This window comes from Pempheris klunzingeri, chromosome 5, assembly GCF_042242105.1.
Source record: "Pempheris klunzingeri isolate RE-2024b chromosome 5, fPemKlu1.hap1, whole genome shotgun sequence".
In the NCBI taxonomy this organism is placed as follows: domain Eukaryota; kingdom Metazoa; phylum Chordata; class Actinopteri; order Acropomatiformes; family Pempheridae; genus Pempheris; species Pempheris klunzingeri.
This window is the reverse complement of record NC_092016.1, coordinates 7,676,870-7,701,671: the sequence shown is the minus strand read 5'-3', so window position 1 is coordinate 7,701,671 and position 24,802 is coordinate 7,676,870. Positions and strand designations below refer to the sequence as shown.

General features: G+C 42.6%; 1 protein-coding gene across 1 annotated transcript in view; it reads left to right on the top strand.

Moving 5' to 3' along the window:
* The window catches only part of kcnq1.2 (potassium voltage-gated channel, KQT-like subfamily, member 1.2), a 151,928-nt gene extending 127,914 nt beyond the window's left edge, over nt 1-24,014 (top strand). The window contains exon 18 of the mRNA XM_070830991.1: nt 23,868-24,014. Coding sequence (XP_070687092.1) covers nt 23,868-24,014 — 147 coding nt within the window. The remainder of the gene's footprint in view (nt 1-23,867) is intronic.
* Nucleotides 24,015-24,802: the final 788 nt, after the last annotated feature.

Below are 24,802 nucleotides of genomic sequence, written 5' to 3'. Positions count from 1 at the left end.
GTGGATGTCTCATCGGTGCCCCTGAGACTCTCAGATCTGAATATAATGTATTGGCATTAAAGCAAAAGATATCAAGAGTGACACTTTGGAAAGCAGCAACTTTCCACAACACTTAACCTTTTTTTCTTCCCTTCCTCTCCTTCCTCTTCCCGTTACTGGGCTTAGCATTAGCTGTTAGTGGTGCAGCGGGATGTCACTGGCACAGCATGTTAAGACAAAGCACCCTCTGATATTAAATCACCTCGTCTCCGGCTCTCTGGGACAGTTTTGGGGTGGAGGGGTTCCCAGACTTTGGAGGTCATTTGAGGCTTCTGATTTATACCGCAGTGCTGCATAAAACGGATGAATGAGTCACAATAAGAGGAACATTGTTAAATCTCCAATGAAGGAGAGGAGAATGATAGAGATGTGGAAATAACGCGCCACTGAGGTCCCGCCTGTCACCAAACGTCAGTCACGTCTGCTTGTTTTCTACTAGCTCAATAATCAGCATTCATTTTCAAAACTTCAGCCTCTCCTGCCTTCTCTGCTCTACCTGTTTGTGTCTCCCTTCATTCTTCCCTCTCACCCTCTCTATCACGTAAACACACACACATTCCCCAGACTGAGCTCATCTAATCGGCATCTTATCAGCCATCTTGTGAGCGTGCCGTTGTTATGACTAGAGTTGTTTCTATTCCCAGAATAGGGCTGACACTGAAATAGAACATTCCCATGTTGACTCTTGGTGTAGTGGTTCAGACATTCCTCTAAATACCAGTTTCAGTAAATCATCATCATCTTCTCCTCAGCTCGTCCCTGAGCTCATCTCTCCTACGATGTTTTTTATTAAAAGCCATCAGATTCTTGTGTGAAAAACAATGAGCAATGAGCCAAGATGGGATTCCTATTAGGCTGAGAAACAATGCATTCTTCAGACTTGCCTGAATCATTTTTGTGTGGGATCTGTAATTGTTTAGCTTTATATAAATACAGATGTTTTGAAACATTTACATGTGTATCATTTTCACTCGCCTAGGCATGAAATTGAGAAGTCTGATAAGTTTAGAGGGGGTTCATTTAACTGTCTTTTATCATTATGGAGTTCGGGGAAATTAGGAAAGCTTTAAAAAAACATAAGGATTTTTTTTCTCTTTGAAGTTACTTTTTTCACCAGGACGGCTTGAAAACAGGAGCAATTAGTGGATGCAGCCCATCATTTATGTGTTTACCTTCTCTGGTGCAGAGATTTGTGTACAGTTACAATCTCCATTCATTATTGTCAATTTACACAAAGGCAAATTTTCCCCATTCCTTCCTTCTCCCCTTTCAAACCCACCTTTAACGCGTGGCCTCACACACACTCACTCACTCACTCACACTAATGCTCCCAGCTACTAGTGCAAGAGAAAACAATGAGCCCGGAGGTCTGACCGTGTTCCCCTCTTCACCCAGTGGAGCCTTTGATGGGGCCACGGGCAGCCAGTGAGTGTGGAGCCTGGAGAACCAATGGGGCTCAGGGGGCAGAAAGCAGCCGTTCCTCCCCTACACCCCGTAACTCCATCTTGGGTCATGAGCCAGGGGAGAGGCAGGCACGTGCCACAGGAGCACTGGAGGCCCCCCGGCCCCGCTGTTGCTTTTGGACGATGTGGCGGTGCTAGCCTGCTATTGAGGTGGACCCGGTGTCGAGTTCTTCATGGGGCCTCCGAGATGAGATGATGAGATTTTGTACAGGTGCTGGTGCCTAAATGAACGTACACACACACAGACACACACGCACATGATCCTCAGAAAGATTTGCACAGCTGTGTGAAGGGGACCCCTCCCTTGCCAAATGTAGCAGTAGTCCTCTGTGAAGTGCACTCCAACACACACAGATGAAGAGCGGCTGCTCCTCACCGGCACACTGCTCACCAGGCAGCACAGGAAAAATAAAGTTCAAGGGCCTGGCTCGCTCTTCTAATACATTAATTACTTTTATGTGTTTATTCAACTCACACTAAAAAAGGTGTCTCCAGGTAGATCTTGTTCATTTCCTAGTCTTGCTTGTTTTACTTCTCTTTCATGGTTTACAATGACGTTTGGGTACTTCTGTGAAGTTTTATGGTGACCAAAAGAGAGTGTTTGTATCTGTGTCAATAATTCTATATTCATGCATGTGTATAGTGCTTACGAGGTGTGTAAGACTGTTAACAAGAGTCAGGCCTGTAGGTATCGAGGCAGTGTTAGAGTCTCCTCTGTGCACACAGGTAATCGGCTCAGGACACATGAAGTAAGTGGAAATTTCCTGCCCATTTTTTAAGACGATCTTGATCTGGGAAATGATTCGTCATCGAGAGCTGCAGCTGCACGCTTCACTGCCACTCTCTGGGCAGAGCAGCAGCAATACTGGAACATCTGTCTCTCTGGTTCTGTCTGTTTCTCTCTCTTTCACACTCTCGCCCCCTCTCTCTTTTCTCTGTTTCTTCATCTGTTTTCTCGGATGTCTCTTACTCTGTTTTCTATTTTCTCTCTGTCCTCACTGTTTTTACTTTCTACAAGTACAAAATGAGAAACGGCATGGAGGAAATACAGAACGATATATATAACATATAAGGCATGCTATACTATAAATACGTTTGTTTTGACACTCTTCTTTAAGCTAAAACTTTTTTTTTTTTTTTTTTTAAAGCAGCAAATCAAAATCCTTCACAAAAAAGTTAAATGTTCAAAGAAAACAATCTGCATAGTGGTCTTTCTGTGTTCACCCTTCACACATACACAAGCACCCTCTCATCCACAAAAATGAAGAGATCAGAACCACAACACACACATGATGCCGCCCGCTACACACATACACTGCGTTTTTGCCATCCACCACTCCGCACACCCTCCCCTCCCGTCCCTCCTGTCAGCGCACTCCAGATGTGCGAGGACAGAGGGAACCCAGTCATATTCAGTCCGTCAGTCACTTTCTCTGCCCAGAGTGAAAGTGAAACACCACCTGTGTGCCTGTCTGCGTGCTTTTCAATAGCCAGAGCCGCGATCCTCTATCTCACCGCAGGCCAGCCAGAGAGCCTCACTGATGGCTTCCCAAGCTGGGGGACCATGAGGTGATGTAGAGAGACTTTTTCGTTAACCATTGAGTCTAAACGCAAATGACAAAGTCGTATTTTTATGAATGCTCTGCAATCAAGTGTAATTTTTCATGTGCAGCAATTTGTCTTATCCTCATTTGTTCAAAAGAGTTGATTTATATTGGATACAAGTTACAATAGAAAGAAGAAAGGACTTTCCAGGCCTCACGATAGAAAGAAATGACTTGGTATGATGGAGATTTCAACAGGAAATGAGGAGACTGGTGAATTCAGGAGATGAAGTCTGAAACAGTTTATTGTTTTAAAGAAGGAGAATAGGTCTTAATCAACAATAAAAAAAAAATCAGAGAGACTTTTCAGCGAGGAGAAAAAGAAATTCACATAGTAATGTAGAGGTGAGAAGGAAGTAGAGGGGGAAAAAACACACTCTCCTCCTGCAGTCCCTCTATGTATCCTTCCCTCTTTTTCCCTATATTCTGCCTTTGCAGGCCCCAGCCGAGTGGTGATCCAACACCATGGTTTATAGCCCAGAGGGACCAAGCCTAAATCTGATACTGGGCCTCTTAACACACACATAAAGTCAGCACGTCAACCCTCAGCTTGGTGAAAACAGTCCATATTCCTTCACCTTTACGACAATGGTGACTTGATCTGTGTGCCATTTGGATGAAGCTATCCCTGAGTCTGTTACTCAGAGTATGTATCTAATGGGAAGAATATTTTAGCTCAGCTGTAACCAGGAAAGTCAGTGAGGTACAGTATAGTATACTGCATGAGGCAAGAAGGAGCTGCCCAATGCTATCTCACTCTCCAGTGCAGTACTTTGCAGACCTTACTCAGGAGGAGCACTTCATCAATTAAGTTCTGTGCGTTCACTTGCACCATTTAGGGTGTGTTTTAACAATATCAACAATAGCAACGTGTCAAAAAAAAATCCTTTATGTGAGCTGATCTCAACATGGTGCTGGTGAGAACAAGAAATGTGAAACAGAAAATTTAAAAGTGCTTACAGATGTCAGGACACTGCGGAGTGGTTTATGCTACTTAAAGGGAGGGTTATCAAACTCCGGCAGAGGATCGCAATGCTTGTCAGTAACAGTAGAACTATCACATGGCTACATGATAAATGCTGTGAGCTACTCTATCTGTTATCTCCCTGTGCACATATTTGAATTGCCAAAGCGGCGTGCTGCTTTACGTTGCACTGTTGGGTGACTTCTGAGGTTTGGATCACTGTGGCAGGGCCAGGATTTAATTTGGAGGTTTAATTCACAATGAATGGAACCCATTTGCAGTTGTGTATATTTAAACGGGGGTTAGACTTTGACCGGCTGATCTAGGGATTCAGACTGGTGATCTTCCTCCGACAAGCCTGCTTTTCTTTTGCCTTCAGGCCAACACGTACCATACTGCAGTAATGAGATTTCCCTTATTTCTTTTCTTATTTTTTTTTAGCAGAGTGTCTTCTGCTGTTCCCTCTCCATCAATTATATGCACAAATGGCACCAACATTAAGTGGCTTAATGAAAGAGCACTCAGAGCAGAACCCTCTGGAGTTAAAAATTGACACTTGTATTTAGGAGTTTATCTACCAAATGGTCTAAACTTCCCACTGGCCTCACCTCCATGTTGCCTCTACGTGTACTACAATTTGCTCATTTAATTCAATCTTTTGACTGAGGTTTTTTGTGTAATAAATGGATATATTTGGTTATGAAAGGGTGAAAGGTCTTAAATACCAAGAATGATAGCCATAAAGTATATTTGCCATTCCAGAACTATCTCCATGCTCTGGATAATGATACACCTTGAGTAATGACGCAAAGTAAACAGTTTTCTTCTTATCACAGGCTGGAGTTACTTCTTGCGATTGTTGAGTATCATCATGTCAGGGATAGTGCTGCAGTCAGCATGCGCTCTCTGACTCTCACTTGTGTAACAACTGTTTGATTACTGAATCAGCTTCAAGCCCTCACTGTTAACCCTCTGGTAGGCACTCTTTTGTTGCTGCTTCCAACCACTGGAGTATTGCAGGCAGAGTTAGAGGTTGCAGAGGACAGCGGATACAGTGACCATAAACGTGATCTAATAAGTAACCACAACCGGTGGCGAGGTTAAAGCGTGTCATCAACTGTCACTCCGTCACTGCTCTCTGCTAACTGCTGAGCTAACTCACTAACTCCACAACAAATCCTAGAGTTTGCTGCCACAAGGCCCAGGTCAAGAGGCCAGTGAGACAAACAAACCCTTGTCTGTCTTTCTGTTTGGACAAGGATTTGTTCCGGAAAAGCCTTCACTCTGTCTTCCTTCCTGAGGTGTTTATTTGCACTTGGGCTCCCACCAGCACCTCAGCTGTTTACAGTGTTTGTTTGAATCTTTTCTATTTTATTTTCCCAAAAAAATTTGTTTGGACAATGGTGGTTTGTTTCTTGACCTATAAATATTTCTAGACGGACAGCCGGATAGACATCCTTCCGATCATTGCATGTCAACAAATTAGTTTAAGGGAGCCATTGGGCCAGAGGGTGTTTTTATTTGCATCTTAGCCATGCTTCTTTTGCTAATAGCTGTGGTTTTGTGTCTGACCTCATTCGGCAGAAGAAGTGTAAAAATATTACAGCCACTTGGATTTTCCGTGTCATAGGCTGGTCTACACATAATTCCTCTTCTGTTCTAGTTCTTCAGTTCAATCAATTTAAGATTTTTTTGAGCCAGAAACAGTATGGAATATTCCCACTTTCCCGCTGTATTCATATTGATGCATCTCGATTCAATACAAATATTTTCCACCTCTCTCCAGAACTTTTAATTCTGCAGTTTATTTCCCTAACATTGTCATACAACTGCCAATAACAGCTATTTTACCATTGAACAATCTGTTCTTTTTTCTTCTTCTTTCGATTAGTGGATTATAGATTTTGTCTTTAAAATGTGAAAAAAAAGGAAAATATCTTTTGTAAGTCTCCATTTTTTCTGGCTGACAGTTTACAACCCAATCAGAACTTAGAAGGGCAGTAAACCCTCCCATTTGAGAAGCCAAATAACAAGTAATAGTATGTCTCTCAGTTTATTAGTGATTAACAGTCAGAGGAGTATGCAGCATGCAGTATTTGTTTTCCAGGCCTTTAAGAAGTTTTACTATGACAATCGTCAAAGACCCCTTGATAAGAGCCAGTGTAATTCCCTAAAATGAAAATGCAAATGCGAGAGAGGCTTTGGTGTTAAACGGAGGAGATTACTTCGTGCTAATTAGAATGACTCATCTGTGCTTGAATCAGCAGCTATGGAGCTGAGCTCCTCATAGACTAAAATCTCAGCTAGTAACACTCCTCTTTCTTTTGTTCTCCACTTCTCATATAAGTGATCAATCTCCTGTCGTAAATCAACCCATTTTGTCTTAAACTAAAGCGCATTAGGGATGTAATTTTACGGACACATGATTACAGGTGTCTTGCAATGTTGACAGAGCATCGATTTAAAGCTAAACTCCCCAAACGTAAATGCAGATTGTACTGTCATTTAGGTCTTTGTCAGTGTTTTCCGCTATGAATCATATTTTCATTGACTCGCAGAGTGACTGAAAGTGCTACTCTCTTCTGTGCGTCCATCCACAGGTCTTGTAGCATCCTCCCAGGCATTCTGTTGATGATTCAGTAGTGTGCTGGCAGGAGTGGTCCGGATGTTAGGGGTTGGCTACAGAGAGGTTAATCAGGATCAGGAGCTCAGACCCTACGGCCTTGTTCAGAACCAGCAAAGCATACAGCTCTCTGTTTTCACAATACACCCTCGCTGCCATTAGTGCTGTGTCACCAGACAAGGCCTTGTATATATGTGTGTGTGTGTGTGTGACAGTATGTGTGCGTCTGAGCAAAAAGAAAGAGGAATCTCCATATACACACCTACGAATTTACGTATTTAGTCACATGAATTCACCCACACACACGTTTGGCAGGGATGAGTCTCATTAGCCACCTCCTGACTCAGGGTGTGTTTTGTGGAAGTAAGGGCCAGTGGACTGCTGCTTACTCAGGCCTGGAAGTGACAAAACCTAACTGGCCTACTCACACTTACACTAAAAGGCCATTATGTGACTAGTATTTTCCTCCAAATGTGTCCACTTGCTTCCCCTGGTGTGCCTTTTGGCCCTTTTGTCTTCTCAAGTAAATATTCAACAAAGACACTTTCATGAGACATGTATGGAGGATGTGAGAAATGGATTTTTTAACTATACAAACCATGAAACTATAGAGATTTGTCATCCATCAGAGATTTTGCCATACAGTTTGAACAAGGTTGTAAATTTTTGAAGACTGAAGGTAATGTCTCAAATACTGAGATTAGATTTACAGGACACTTCTCCGGATTTCTTATGTATTCTTTTCTATCACAGTTTCTCATTGACGTTCCATAACATATACTACAGAACAAAAGTTTTATATTGCTATCACAATATAAGAAATACAAATGCAGTGACTGTTGTTGTGGGTTTCTAAGTTCACCCCCGAACATTTCAGTTTGCTAACTTTCATCAATCTGAAATGAATACTGTCCTACTGAAGTTTCTAGTGTCAATTGGCAAATCATGTGGATGCTTTTATTGTGAAGGGAGCTACAGAAAATGAATGCTCATGGCTCGTCACAGTGTGGGTGTCTCAATGTTATTATATAAAAAGGCAGATATTGACTTGTTGCCAGAGATTTTCATATATTGTAGCCAGTCAAGTTTGAAGTCCTCTAGTCTGTTTCTGGGAAGGGCTGAGGGCCTTTTATCGTACTGTGCCTTTAAGTTTCCCCTTTACAAAGCACAACTCTTGTCATACTTGTGGTCAAATGTACTGCACCAAAACATATTCTAAAATGCATTATTAGTCTGTATTTTATTATAGCTGTGGGCTTTTATTTACTATATTTTTGCACTGTAGATATGGCCTAACATTTGCACAAAAGAGGTAATCTTTGTTTGGGGAAGGTTGAAAGTTCTAATACAACTGATTTCAGGCAACTTTGCCTGAGTTAAAAGAAAAGCAGTGCAGACTCAACAAAAGCATTGTAAGTTGTGTCTGATCTAGCAAAGATCACACTGGAATACATCTGCCTCACGCTGCTGGTTCTGTCTGATTCATGTTGCCTGGGGCGGCATGATAATGTGACCTCAAGTGGCGTGATGTGTGACACTGAGCTTTTCCCTCTATTATAAACCACAATCTGTGAAGAGGAGTGGCATTCAGCCACCATTGCCCAACTTGGGTGGCTTCCCCTCCCTTCTCATTTCATGTGCTCACCCAGGAGAAAATTGCACAACATCAAATTAACCAAGTCTTGTTTTTTTTCCACACTAAGTGATGAACACTTAGCCATACATGTGGAAGTTTAATTTTCTGCCAACTCTTTTCCTCGCATTTACCCACAAACCTCTTTTTTTCCCTATTTACTGAACCCAAAATAGACTCTGTTGGGGGGAGAGAGGTATAACTCATGGCACACACACTGTATATTTCCAGCATGTCCTGTAGTAACCGTGGCAGCAGCAGAACATGTCTCTTTATGTCTTTCACTCTCTGACTGACAGTGGGCACAGTGTGCCAGGGTGGTGTGGTTGTTAAAAATAGAAAGACTTGATTCAGCAGAGCACTTGAAAAGATTTAGCTACCTGCAGACATTTCCTGAACAGGGTCACATTTCCTCCCCTCTTCTAGATCAACAATCATCTAAATGAGGACTCTGATCTGTCCTGACTGCTTCCTTTGAGGGAGAAGGACAGTGACAGAGGAGATCGTGCGAGATGGAGAAGCAGGGAAAACAGAGAGGAAGACAGAGGGGCAGGGGGTTGTGTATGATGAAAGCCTGGCTTTCTGTTTACTACAAGCTAAAAATACTACTCAGCCTGGTTTGCAGCAGGAACAAGGAGTGGGGGCTGTGTACATATGTGCGTCTGTCGCCCCAAACCCAACAGCTGGAGGCTAGAAAGCTGAGAGAGGGTTCCACATCGCTGCAGGGGGAACAACAGGTGGATGAGAAGGCGTGTGGTTCAGTGTTTGTACTGTACATATGTCTGACTCTGTGTGTGTGTGTGTGCTGACTTAAGGGTGTGTGTGTATGATTGAGCTTGTGGACAAGCGTGTGCAGAAATGTGTGTTTACAAGTACATATATGTGCTCGCTGTACACACACCGGGACCCCAGTTTCACATAGAGCTCGTGTGTCTGGCTGAGCCCAAGCCTGAATTGTCTTATTCATGCTCTATGATCTATTTAAATCCAAACTGAGGCAGTGCTATGAATCAAAATTAATGACTGTGTTGTTGATGCTGACGTTAAATCTCTGGTATGAATACTGTATTGGCCATTCACAGCTACAGCACGCTCACTGGGCCTCTATTTTTACTGTGTGTGGGTGTGTGTGCGTGTGTGTGTGTAGTGTGGCTAGTATGTGTGTCTTACCCCACTACTCGCTTTTACCCTGATGACAAGAGGCAATTGGCCTTCTCAAATGACAGTGACTAGGTACTGTGAGGGCGATTGTACCCAGGCAGCTGTGCATCTCTCTCTCTCTCTCTCTCTCTCTCTCTCTCTCTCTCTCCATACCGCTAAAATTAAAGCAGTTACTGATTCTGTGATTAAATACCTTCCTGTTTGTGCAGGGATGATCAGATAAGGGTTACCACGTAGGGAATGCAAGGACTAAAAACAAGGTAAAGCCGGCAGCCAACACACTTCCCTGGGTCATTATAGGCATACCTGAGATGCTGAAAACACACCGGATGGCTGCACTGAAGCAGGAAACTGCGTGTGGACGGCAGCAACAGAGCGCCAGTCAATGAGTCACCAGATGGACCACATTTTTGCAGCATTTTAGGAAATCGGTGGTCATGACACAAAAACGCATAATGACAACAGCAATTGAGTGTGCAATCTAACTAGATTTGCCCTTTGAACCCCTTCTTCTCAGAGTCATAACTCAATCAAATCAAACCACAGATTTCATACATATTACAAGTCATTACAACAACTGTGGCAGCAGTATGTCCATTGTCTTGTGGATGAACAATCCTTTAATCTGTTAAGAAATTGTAGAAAAAGCAGCTTAAGATCTTACCTCATAATTATCATCTTTAACTGTTTGTTTTTTTTCAGTATCAAAAGTAATTCATTGATTCCTCTATGTACGTCCAGTCCAAAAATGAACCGCTAATTGTTAATGCAGCATGACTTCTCATGGTACAGGTTTCAGTTGTATTGTGCTCTCTTAAATTAATCCTCATTTAAACCAACTTCATCACACCTAAATACAGTAGCAGCTTCAGGGCCGAGGTAGCGAGCAGAGGATATTAGGCAGGCCACAGTGACTGGCCAAATGAGTGGAATAGTTTCATTTTGCCTTATCAGTTTCATGTCTTGTTTTGTCTGCCGAGCCTGGCAAGCCCAGTGTTGGTCTTCAGGAAAGAATGTAGGGTCATCAAGCAGAGTTGATGGAGTTATTATGAAATTTGGCTCTGGAATAACACCAGACATCCCTGTCCGCTGTAAATGGGTAACAGTCAGTCCAGCTCTCATTCCAGCAGCATTCGGTAATGCCTCAAGGAAGCTGTTTCATTCAGATTTTCTAACATTCTGCTCTTTGTAATTTAATGTTAAACGAGAGCTCCCTAGACCCGCTGACCTCTCCGCAGTTTCCCCGGACACTCTGACCAATCGCGTGTCTCTAAACACACTCATCGGCCAACCAGGCGTCTCCGGTCTGCGTAATCATCCTCCTCTGCTTCCCTCCAACATTTGCAGACGCCATCAAAACATCACTCCTCAAAAAGCCAAACAAACGTCTCTACCGAGCGAGGCTCCCAACCAGCGCCGCTTCTCATGTCCACGTCTTTGATGAAGAAAAACACCACCATAACAAAAACAAGACGCTGAGTGGGATGGGGAAAGATGCTATATTTGGAAACAGACGAGTGGGCGACAAAATGTCTCTTCTTTTTCTTGATCTGTCTCTTGCTGCTTTATTATGCTGTCTCCTCTCCTTCCCTTTGTCTGTCTGTCTGTCTGTCTGTCTGTGTGAGGCCAGCTGTTGTCATATAGCATAATAAGGCTCTCTATCTGAATAATGGCTTTAATTCTGCTTAAAAGGGGAAAGGGGGTTGGTTAGGGTCAGGCTGACTTCTGTGCCCAAAGATCAGCTGGCACGCCGTCGGGGCCATGGCACCAGGCACAGGGCCACTGTCTGGGTAGGACAGACAGCTGGCGGGGGGTGGGGCACGGGGGATTCTCTGTGTCTGGGATATACACACACACACACACATGCACATACACACACACATCATCTTTAATTCCCTCCACTGTACCCAGACAATCTTGTTTACATCGCGTGTGTTGTATCATGTCTCTCTAATGCCTAAGTAGCTTTGTGGTTTCTAGTTTGGATCATTTTACGGAAAATTAAATAGTAATACCTGTGCGGATGCTTGCTGAGTACTTACTGTCAACACTAGTGATACTTCATGCTTTGTCTGTTAATTCTTCTCAACAAAAAGCTCAAATATACCGTTATTTGGGATATTAAAGAGCACAAACAATGTCAGCAAACAGTCACCGGCTCTAGCTTCTCAAATATGAGGATTTGGTGCGTTTTTTTATATGATTGTAAATTGACAATCAATGGGCTTTGGACTCTTGGACAAATGAAACAAGCAATATCAAGGCTTCAGTTCACATAACTTGTGGTGGGCATCATCCAGTATTGACCAAATACTAATTGATAAATAATTCTCAGATTAATCCATGAGGAAAATTATTATTGGCTGCAGCACTACTAAGTATTAAGTATTTTAGTTCCCCGGAAAACAGCACTGTCCTTGTTGTTGAGGGAAATTATTATCAGTGCTAAAGCCACGATGCCATTAGTATCCATTTCAATAGTCGCCCTGAACCTAGACCAAAGTGCTGGCACACCCCTTGTCATTTATAATATCAGGCTGACTGGCCTATTGATGACGAGAACAAAGCCACAGTGTAGCCGACCTACAGCAGTGGCCGTAGTAACATGGCACCTCCCCGGTGACGGACGATGCCACGCTGGCTGCCACCACAGCCTGGCACACGAGGGGGGAGGCGGGGGAGTGCGTGTATGTGTGTGTGTGTGTGTGTGTGTGAGGGGTTGGGGGGCATTTGGTGGTTGTGGCAGCTGGCAGTGAGAAGACGGGAGGGGTGGGGGCAGGGGGTTCCTCATTTATAAAGACTCCCCTGTGTGAACCCCATGTGAGGCCACACCCTGGATGCAAACTCAGAAGTCACTCGCCCGACGTGCACGTACACATACTCACACATTCATAAACACATATGTCGTACTACGAAGACATACAAACAAACATGCAGCGGTTTGGACAAGGCGACTCACCTTTAACCACGCAAACACAGAAACCCTGCACTGGTGCTGCGTATGTCACCGTCCTTTCATAATTGTGGGAGTGCATTTTAGCCTTTTATTTTCAATGGTGTGAGTGTGGCTGATTCAAAGGCACAGCAGTGTACAGTTTTGTCCCGTTGAGTCATTGCTGCTCGGCTGATGAAATGTAGAGTGGTGTCACGCTGCTGAGCTGTTTATTAGCTCTAAGTAGACAGGGGAATGTAATCAAACTGTCCTGATTGAGTCATGTGATGGCTATTCATCTTCTCACATTAGAGACCACGATGGAGAAATATTAGTGTTTCATTGGATGTGTTGAAATCGTTCCTAGAAGAAAAGAGAGGAAAACTCAAGCCAACATTTTTTCATTTGGGTGTCAATGTCTGTAATATACGTACGTATTTGTGTGTGTGTGTGTGTGTTGAAACATGACAGAATTCTCAAGTGTCCGACAGATTTTTCGTGTCATTTGCTGTTTATGTTCTTTTTTTTTTTTTTTATGTGGACATAAATTGAAGCATTAAAATGTGTCATGCGCCATGTTCTGTCCTCATGAGGGCCACCACACCGGGGACCAGTTAGGAGCAGATCATGTCCAGCTGTCTCTGAGGACAAATGGTTCATCAGGCAACTGCTTACTCCCTCCACCCTCCACCCTCTCCTCTCACCCCTCCACCCCATCTCCCAACCTCCTCCCCTCCTCACCCCCCTCCAAGTATTTTTACATGACTTTACATACTAAAAATCATTTTGAGTGCTTTTGTCGATGTTCTGTTTATCGTTTCACAGGACTAGAATAGCTGCATGGTGACAGCTTCCTGGAAATGATTTGGTGGAGGCCGAAGTGCTCATTGATAGATGGTGTTTGGTTTTATGGGTTTCACATGGAGGCCAATGGACATTTTCTCAACTTGGTCAAACTTTGGCTCCACTCTAGCTGGTTTTACAGGTGTAAGTTAGCAGGTAGTTCCATCAGCTCTGATAAAGAATTGAATTTACGTGATTAGTTTGTTTTTACTTTGGTGTATGTGTTGTATTGTATATGTGTAAATATGTTCTTCTTTTTCTATCCAATTGTAAATATAAAATCTATCAACGCTTATGTTTATGTTCATATATACGCTCATGGTCGGTCTTTATGTTGCAGTGTTTTTGTCATGTTTTCAATGCAGCTACCAACATATTATTATGAACATGTGATAGTACTTACCGATACTATTATTTAGATTCCTATACACTGTGGAGCAAAACCTAAAAGCATTCCCTCACCCGCACACGTATTCCTCTGGGCTGACAGCAGCTTCATCCCTCGGCAGCCTTCTCATAATTCATCTCTTTTGGCTTGTTTATGCTGCACATTTATTTTGTTTGCGGTAACATTTCCCTGACCCTCACATCTCTCAATGTGAAAAACGCTAATGCGCCTCCAACACAACATCAAAGCCTCTTCCTTGCCCAACACTCTCTCTGGTTCCTTCAATTTATGGCCTTTTTTTTTTTTTTTCTTTTTTACCTTCTTACAACATGAAAGACCATCAGTGTTTCCCAAACGCACGTATGTGCACGGACACACACGGTGATACACTACCACATGGTGATGCACGTACGCACACACACTTTCTCGCTCTCTCGCAACCCCACAGTCATGTCCAAACAGAATGATCAGTAAATCAAATAAAACACCCACAGTGTTTCAGAGAGAAGGAGTGTGCTCCGAACAACGGAGAGATAAAAAGGGGAAAAAAAGAGAAGGAGAGGAGGAGGGGAGGAGTGGACACGGGGGATTGTACGTCCTCGTGAAAGTAGCCCTCAGAAACAAAAGCAGCTTTGAGTGCGCGGCCACTCAGAAGAGAGATTAGCCGGTACACACCCCCCTCAACACACCACCACCATCACCACCACCACCCCTGCAGAAAAGAGCTTTGGCTGCAGTTTAGCGGCACGTGGCGCAGCCCTTGATACTTATCATGTGCGTCAGGTGCTCTCGCTCAGTTTCCTGTTCTTTAAAACATAACCACCATTTCCCTTTTTCACTCCCTCCTTCTTCTCCTTCTCTCAGTCCAGAACCAATCCATCCACAATGCTGCCATCCAGCCTCACCCTTAATTTCTTCTCCCCCTCTCTCTCTCTCTCTCTCTCTCTCTCTCTCTCTCTCTCTCTGTCCATCTCTTTCTACTGCTTTTACAAATACAAAGAACATATTGTATCTGCCAGCGTTAAAGTGAATCCATTCTCCTTGGCAGCGGCCCGGCCTGTGGTGAATCTGAGCCGGGCTAGCTCTGTTTTCCAGCTGGCACCGAGGCCGCTGGTGGAGCGGGTTGGTTGCTCGTTGGGTTGGTGAATTTGAGTCCAGCTGACACGTTGGTTTAGGATTCATTCACGCAGTCTGTCATTCTTGCTCTCCCTCTTTCTCGTTCTCACTCAACTTGCAAAGCATGACCCCGGTTCACCTCATATGAAGCACTTTTAAATGTACACTTTGAGGGTGCTGGTTTATAGCTTCACTTGCACAAATATATCATTGCTACATGCAGGAATTTCTGTAATATCACAAGCTTCTGAGAGGTGCACTCAAGAAACAGATTGTCTGACGGATGTTTTACAAATGGGTCACATGAATATACGAGACTGGCATTTTCACACATCCATTGCATTAGCTGGTGGTTTTCAGCTGCTCTTCTCCATGGACTGTTGAGCCCTTTAGAAACCAGAGAGGAAGAACGTTTTAAGGTCATGGTAGTGCTCCCATTTAGTTGTGGAAATTCTTGGAAAAGTCATGGAATTTTACATCACAGGAGGAAGCCTGAACGCAAACACACAAAACCGCTCGCACACACACACACACACATACAAAGTCTGAAATACACAAACTCACCACTAATAATTCCTGATAATAAACAACGCCCATTTCCCATTCACGCGGTTCCACGTACAAACACACCGATAACCAAAACACATTACCAAAGTAGCAGACTCTTTCAAGAAAGCCGACGTAAACACTTAGTGACACAAACACATCAATAATGAGATGCTATCACGTTTCATAATCACGGTTCAGGCCCAGAAACTGAATACAACCTCCTCCCCTCCCCACAAATATGAAAGAGCCCAGAAGATGAGTCAACACACTCACAAGGCAGCAAAAACAAACTGTTAATAAAGCCCACCAGAGCCTTTTGAAGTTTGTCGTCCTCTCATTTCACTCCTCCGTCTTTCATCCTTTCATCCATCCACTTCCTCCTCCGGCCTCTCTCAACCTCTGGTCCGTGCTAGTCATAAAACAATCAAACATGTCTCTTTGTATTTTTCTTTTATGTCTCAAATCTGTCTGTTTTTTTTTCTCTCCATATATTTGATTTTACAAGGTTTCTCTGAATACTTTAGAGAACATTGGGGAACTTGTGCTGTTTTCAAGCCAAAGCTTTGAGAAGAGGGACAGAGCGAAACATGGAGTTGTGCATCCATGCCATACAGTAGAGTGTGCATGTCTACGTGGTTGTTTCCCCAGCTAGAAGTGTCTGCAGCGTACGTGATGTGATGATGAGAAAGCCAGAATACGCCAGCTTTTGTAACATTTTTGAAGTGCCATGTTAGCTATTGTTCCTGTAAAGCAATAAGAGCAGAGGCACCAGAATCAGGGATGTTTGTCACTAACCAGATCTTTTGTTTGAAAGCTAAAAATTGAGAAACCTGTAGCAGTCTGGTAGATATTTGTAAGACATTAGCAAGACCATCCTAAATCTTGCAAATTCCATCACTGATGCAATTAGTAAAATATTAACAGAGCATCAACTGAGCCCAGCACTTAAAGACACTGTTAAAGACATGAGTCACTGACAGAACTCATTGTCATTGTCAGTGACTCACAACTATGCTTGACCTTTAATGTATCTAGAAACTGGAGACAATTCAAAAGAGATGTAAGAACAGCTGCCATGTTTTCTCAATTTAAAAGTCAGAAGCAAAGAGAAATGGATTGAAGGCTGATCCAGTCAGCTGTAGGGATGGTCTGTGTTGATGCACCAGTGTGAGAGAGAACAGCACTAACACAGTCTATCTGAAATGATGCTCATCCATTATAAATTCCTAATTTTTTAAAGCATTACAGCTTAACATCCCAAACCTCCTTAATCAACTTACTATAAAAAGGTGTGTGATTTAATGCCACTCCACACTCAGGGTGTGAGAATACTGTCCTTTAACAGAAGTTCTGAACATAAACTTGGGTGCAGGTGTGTTGAATGATCTTCTTGAGTTATAGCTGTTTGCCTGCTAAAACTCCATGTAGTGTTTTTTGACAACTTCAGCACAGCAGTGGTCTGCTGACTTCCCTGGTTTCATGTAGTGTGTGTGAAGCTGTATGTGTGTGTGTGGGTGTGTGTGTGTTAGTGTCAACTCCCTGTCCCCGAGACAAAAGCCACTAGTGTCCATTTTTTCTGGCTTCCAAATTTATTTTCCTTTTCCTCTGGCTTTTTTAATTTCCCGCTTGCTTTACTATCTCTTTCTGGCCTCTCCCTCCTTCCCTCCCTCGTCCCTGATCTCCATTCTCCATTCATGCAGCCCTGTCACAGCGATGATAATGATGACCTCTGTGTAATGCTAGCTTGTTATTGGCCCACCAGCGAGGCCAGTGTGTACACCCTCTGTTGCTTTTTCTGCATTGACCATTGTGTTACAAGCTAAACGCTGGATCGTGTGTGTGTGTGTGTGTGTGTGTGTAGGTGAAACACAAAGAGCAGGCAGCCAGTCTGGGTGAGCTGCACAGGGGATCTATAGAGAGGCAGAGAAATTCACCTGAACTGACCCTATGCTGTTGCCATTGCTATTATGCTGTGGCTTTTAAGGAAATGGGTGGAAAATAACTGGAAACAACCACTCTAGTTTCTTTGTTTTACTCTATATTTACACATAAATGCCTCATTTGTGTGAGAATAATTTAAACATAATGCCTCATTTTGACTTTTCTTGCTTGCTGTTGCCAGTTTAAGACAACAGTAACTTTAACCTTCAGGATCTTCAGCCACTGACAAACAGGAAATAACATCCAACATCTGAGTATAAATGGAATGTCATTACTTATTTAGAGCAGTATTTATTGTTTTTGGTCTTTTTTTTTGTCTCCTGAGGGGCAGCAGTGAGATATTAACACAAGTTTACATGGCAAATGTATTTGTATGTTTAATCTGTGTGCAGTTTAGCTTCAGCGGTTAAATGGACATAAAAAATGTTTTCCCTTATAGGTGCCCTGTGGATTCGTTTAACCACTAGTGACACTATGGACTAATGTTTGTGAGACTGGGGGATCTGCTTTGTTCGTATCTCGAGCATCCACGTGCGTTCTGCAATACACATTTCTGCCAACAGCTTAATTTAAGTTCTTAACTTATGTCCTGTTCATAGTTACAGTGAAGCAGTCATTGGCGATGAAATTCTTAAATCTGAGGCTCCCTCCTACAATGCTCATACAAGAGTATAAAAAGAAAAACACGCAAGTAAAAGTACAAATCACAATCTACATAAAATAATGCAGATTTAACAATCTAGGAATGAAATACAATAAGTATAGAATAAAATAGATTTTGATACAGTGGGAGGCAGGTGTACAGTAATGTTAAAATGAACAAACTGTATTGTAGGTAGGTTGTGGAAATGAAGTAATGTATATGGATAGCACTATTCTACACATTTCCAGGTGGTGGAGGTGACTGTAAATGTATTGATGTGCTAAAAAGTACAGAAGAAGAGGACAGCTTGCCACTAAATGTGGATTTAAACAATGTAGGCTTCAAAATATCTACATAATAAAATGGCTTTTGAAATCTTTTAACAGAGAGGAAATGTGTTGCTTCAGAATACACACAATTTGTTAACACAACACCTGTACATGCTAACTTTAAGTAGTGGTGTATTTAGAGAGAGCTGCGGTTTTCACCGTCGCTCAAGCAATATTTAATCACTATCAGTTTTGCCTCGTCTTGAGTGAATTTGGCAAGCTCTTCACCCCTGGACAGCAGCAGTGTGAATTTAGATGGCTTCACATCAAACAGTAACACTATAATGTGAAAGTGAAGGACACTAGATGTTTTCTGTTTTAGCTATAACAGTATTTTAAAGCCTTGCCTTGTCGTTTAAAAGGCCCCAGTGGGGCATTAAAGAGTTGCTTTCCAATTGGAATGAACATGTGAGTCACGTTGGTGGCATGTAGGAAGAGACCGTCATAACAACGGTAAGAAAGAATGACTCTGTGAAATTGTTTTATGTAACACAAGTAGAAGTACCAAGTCCTTTGAGGTCACAGTGGTGGGAAAGCACATTACACAGTCATTACAGCACGTAAGGATGGTGACCTGTGCAATTGTTCTCCTCTTGTCTTATCTCTCTTTCTGTCCCAGCTCTGCCTCCATTGTCTCATGCGATTGAGAGCATTTCAATGACAAGAATCTTGTTTTGTTGAACAGCACGGCCTGGTCGGATAACAGATGCCAAGACATTCCTGGAGCTGGTAGTCTTTCCTTCTTCTGGCAGCCCTGCACCTCCTCTGCTCTGCTCTCCCTATTTTCACTCCTCTTCCCTCCTTTTTATTCCTTAGTCTTCCTCAAGGTGACTGTCAAAGAGAGTGAGAGCAAGAAGGGGAGGTAGATGTGTCTCTTGTGAGTCACTATAAATACGTGTGTGTGTGTGTGTGTGTGTGTGTGTGTGTGTGTGTGTACGTGTGTGTACGTGTGTGTATATATATATACATACATGTGTGTGTGTATATATATATATACATACATATATATATATGTATGTATATATATATATATTGGCCTTGTTTTCCCTCCTGAATAAGCCACACCACTTCAAAACACCTTAATACTACTCATTATGTGCCAAGGCTGCCACACACTCCCTCAGTCTACCTCATCCAGTATCTCATATCCCTCTTGCATGTCGTGTCTCCATTTGTCAGTAATCATGCGATGGTAGAATTTGGGCCGGATCAGAGTGTGCAGCGATAGCAGCCCCAAGCTTTTCTCCAGGCTTTATAACTCTCCAACAGATGGCAGTGTGAATCGCTCTATCAGCACAGGCCAGCTTGTGAGGGCTGTGTGTGAATTAAGGATAGCTTTTCTACATGACATTCACAGTAAAGCAGGACACTTATTTTTCTCTTCTTTTTTCCTTTTCTTTTAATTTCTTCTCTTTGCCCTTCTTTTCTCCACAGACAGAGTGAGAAGTTATTGACCTTTTGAACTCTGGTTTTCCTCATAAGCTTCTACTTTATTGTACTTTTAAAGTACTTTTAAAGTTAGAAAAACTATATATTTTCAAGCTGTATGACAGTGTACATTCAGTATATATTCTATATCTATTTGCTGAAATACCTTGCTGTATTACACCAATATGTTGCCTACTGTACACTAAGTGCAATATGACAACTGAAAGTACTAAAGCATTATATTCCAGTAGTTTTGTGCATCCTTTTATACACAATTTCCAAAATTCAACCCAACTTATTGAGTATATTCTGGAAACGTATGCATCTTTGGTAGAATAAGAAATAAAGTTTCGAGAGTTTGAATAATGCTTGGCTGCACAACAGTAGTAGTGAATCTCCTTAAGGTTTATAATCTAAACCCATGTCAAATCTGTATATATGATGTCATATATGTCCAGCATGTGTTGTTGTCTGTTATTGTTTCCACCGTGGCTGCTTTTATTGCCCTTTGTGCTGCAGAAAAACGCTTTATCTGTTTTATTTCATCTCGTCTTATCTTAAATTTGGTTTGAATCCACATTCTTAATGTCGCCAAACAGCAAAAGCCATGTTATGCTCTGACTGCACAAGCTATTAACATGGTTCATTTAGTTTACTCCGCGGGACAAACTGTCTGTTACACTGGTGACAGGCAGTCTAATGATGACCCTCACTCAGCTGTTTACTCACATCAGCTCTCTATTAGTTTTACATTATTAGTCTTTCGCCTGAACTCTCCCCTACAGCTCTTTGGCCTTGTTTGTTTGTTGTTTGCTAGGTGACAGGCAGTCGAGAACAAACAAGTATATGTACATCCCCGGACGCACTGTACACATGTTTGTTTGTCCACTTGTATACTTCTGTGTTTGTTGTAGTGTACCAGATAGTAAACCGACAGTCCCAGGGGAAGGCAGGAAGGTGGTTCAGGAAGGGTGTTCCTATGTGAACAGGAGCTCTGTGTCCTCCCCACCGATGTCTCTATGCTTCATGTCTCCACCAGCCGCTGAGATGACTGGAAGTACACGGCATACTGGTCAAAAACCAAATATACTGAAGATTACGCATCCACGTTGCTTGTTCAAGATTTCTTGGTGAAATACATTTTTATTCAGTATCTCAAATCTCATTCATTTCATATTAATACATACATATTGTTTGTATTTCTTTTTTATACGTTTGTAATCGAATATCTTGAGGTTTTGGATCATTGGTAGGACGAAACAAGCAATCTGAAGATGTCACCCACGGCTGTGCGAAATTTAGGGTTATTTTTCACGATTAAACAAGACATTAAAAAAGTTTTTAATGTCACACTATGTTGGGTGAGTCCAAGAGAGAAAGATAATAGAAATTGGGGAGGGAAAGAGAAAGAGTGTAAAAGGAAGGAATCTCCCAGGCAAACTGGCTTTTCATTTAGGAAATACAATGTACATCTTGAGCTGACTACAGTGAAAAACTTACTTACTGATTTCTATAAAGTGACAGTACTCAAAAGCACCCGGCACTCGGACACATGTCTTTTTCTCTGAGTTGACTCGGCTGTAGTCAGAGGGACCTTATCAGAGTTCAGGGAAACTCCTGCTGCTGAAGTGTCAGCCCTGCTTGTGACTGTTCCATGTGTTGTCTGTGGTCAGAGGGAGGGTCGGGGACAGCTGAAGCATCACCTGTCACTAGATCACATGCATTTATGTGACACAGCAGTGGTGACACCCAACTCCATTATTTACACACTATGCAGGGTGACCAAGATAACAAAACCCTTTCCCAAGACAATAGCCCCACAGAGAGTGCCAATTTAATGAACCTCGTGTAAGGACTTTGTAAGGTCACCTACACAAGTGAACCATGTTTAAAAAGACAGCAGCATTCTCCAGCTCAAATGGCTAATTGCCATTTTCTTTAACATTATCAGCTTATAGAGGTACAAAAGACCAGATAGTAGCTGCAAGAATGACCTCCGCTTGTGTTGTAAGCACATCAAAATTAAGTTGTGACTAAAGTAAAAGTTTCACAAATCATGACAGCATACAGTACAATATGTCAAACACTGACAAGGAAGTGCATCAGGAAAGAGGAGCAATGGTAACCAACACTGTCTCCTACCAGGACTTCTTTCTAGGACACAAAAAAAAAAGCCAACTTAATAACTTAATATTTCTTTCTGCTTCACCTGCTTTTGCTTTTCTCAGTTATAATCACACCAACACACACACTTTCACCCACATCCAGATCTGGAAATGCATACAAAGAGATGTGATCTCAAACACAAAAGCTCATAACCACCAGTGACACATTCATAGGAATGCACGTACACAATTTCCCCCTCTTACTTTTGCATCTATCACCTACATCCATTCCCAGAAAGCACATACACGCAAGCACACACACACCCACACCCACACACACACACACACACACGGTCAACGGCATGTCATGTGTGTTTGCAACACGCCTGCCTAATATTGTTTTTCTTGTCCCTTGGTGGCTCTCCTGGGCCACTTCTTTCAAACTCACAACAGGAGGAATTCCTGATCCATTTTAAGCTCCAACGAGAATGTTGATAAGTCTGTAGATTACTGCCCAACATGTTTATGATAGCCTATTATTCTCTAAGCTTCATCCGGGCCCAGCGCGTGCTTCGTCTACTTAGCAAGCAACTATTTAGGTCATGGTACAATCTCAGAGAAAAGCACTGTGGATGGTGAAATATCAGCTAACCTCAGCAAAGAGGGTCAAAATGAAGCAATTCCTGCCCTGTCATATTGTATATTTCGGATTTATGACACAGTTTACATCAATTGTCCAAAAAAAGTCAAAGTCAAGTCTTTCAAGCAGCCAGTGTACTTACACACGTCCTTACATGTGATGTAAGTTCACTATCTGTGCGATCTTTAACTGTAGATGCACACAACTGTAAAACATAGATTCATTAGTGATGAAATCTAGAAGCTCGACTCATCTAAAGACATATTTTTGCAGGTAAAAAAAAAAAAGCAAAACTAAAAGGTATAACTATCAGATGTTTTGACAGTGCACAGTCGTTCATAAGTTACGATCATTGCCGTGCTGAGATGTGATTTCATTCTTTTCTTTGACACACTCTGATACTTCAGATTTATGCTTCCTATTATGGCTCATATTTCAACAACAATAATAGCTGCTAAATGTCCCACTCTGCCATAAAAATGTCCAGGCCATCAGGCACACACACTAAAAGATGGGGCGAAAGAGGGGCCATACCCTTAAGCTTACGAAAATGCCACTGATGTTAACTATCTGACTGTGCCCTGCCAGAAATACCTCAGTTGGACCAGAGTTGTTCGCTATCAGCGTCTAGTAGAGACATGAGTCTGAATCTGTCTGCTCTGCCCGGTGCGTGAGATGTTATGGCTCTTTGATGTGCTTTTCTGTTTAGGCTTTGATTTACGAAGCGCCATCTTTATCATTTTCCCTGGTTTCTTGAGGCCATTGGAGCCATCAGAGGATTTTCCTTTGTGTGTGTGCTGTTTAAGTACTTCAGGAGGAAAAAAAAGTACAGAGGTAAAAGCAAGGCCAAGGCCACGAAGATGTAGAAATTCTCTTTGAAGTCACAAAAAGTCTGTAAGCTGACTTTTTTGTGGTTGTGAGTGTGCACGTGAGTGTGTTTTAGTGTATACATATGCAGATGTCGTCACTGTATGTGCATGTCTCCAGGGAGTCTGTTGTCTGTGTATCACTGAGGTGGAGCCATTCATCTGTATTCACACTTCGGTTTAGGCTGGCTGTGCCCCGTCAGAGATGTCTCTGTTGGGCGACACACCTGTGTTTACAGTTGGAAAAGCATGTAAACAACAGTGGCTTGTGAGTGGCTGTGTGTGTGAGAGCGTGTCTGTCCGCCCACTCAGGGATCATATAGCTCAGCAGCTTTTGTAATGAGTGGGTTTAGCAGGTAGACGGCGACGAGCAAACGAACATGTCATTAAAGCCCACACTGCTCTGTCATTGGGATGGCATCTGTATTAAAGAGGCAGATGGATATAAGCACGTTATGAAGCAAACAAAGAGTGTCAGTCAGTGACATTCTTTGTTTGTTTTATAATGCAGGTTTACACTGTACTTATGCTCAGGACGTTTATCCGCGAGGCATTCAGCTGACCTAACCTGTTTGTCTTTTGTCACTGTGTTAAATCCAGGTCCATCAGATGGACCAGAAAATGGACTCAGTCCTGCAGATCCTGATGGAGCAGTTTCCGCCCAAGCCAGAGCTGACGTCCAAGCCCTCCATTCGCAGGGTAACCATCCAGAAACGCATGGGTACCAGCATTGACGAGGGGCCCTGATGTCACAAAGATGGTCACACAGGGTATGACGATGTCACCAAAGGAGAATTAAAGGACCAAGAGTTCACGTAAACAGGCTAACCTGCCAGCCTTTAAATAATAAGGGGACTCAGTCTTCCAAAAAAAACCCTCCCTCTCGTCTATTTGCAATCCCAAATTTTCTCATTGACTTTTGACCCCTGAGAAGAGAACAACTTTTAACTGTCCACTTGGTGCTGCGTTGCCCTGGGACGTGACGGCAAGAGTATACTGACAGTGGGATTCATGGTGTAGAAAGACAGCTGACTGACCTCTTCCTTCTGATGATTGCTGGCCCTGTTTGTTTTGTTCTTTTTTTTTTTGTTGTCTAAATGAACCTTCCTCCTCCACACTAACATTGTAGGCCCTCAGTCTTCCTCTGCGTCACGCAGTCACGCTGCATGAATTTATTTCACTGCATTAGCCTCATAATCACTCTACTCAGATAATGTTAATTTATGTGTGGCCTGTCACTGAGCTACATTCCTCTACTCCAAATATTATTCCAAAACTAACTAACCCAGTAATGAAGCCATAATGCAATCAAAGCTACTCAAGTTCCCCAAAGACACAGAGAAAAACTGAAAGTCCGGCCGTGGCAGAGGCATTCCTCAAATCCTTCTGATTATCTTGGCACCATCCACACCCAGTACACAACAGGGTTATTTCCATAGCCACATATCCATCTAGCCTGACTGTACTTAGGCTGCAGCGGGTGTTTGTTAGTAGTGATTGAATAACACAAGGAGGGAAAGGCAGATTATGTGTTG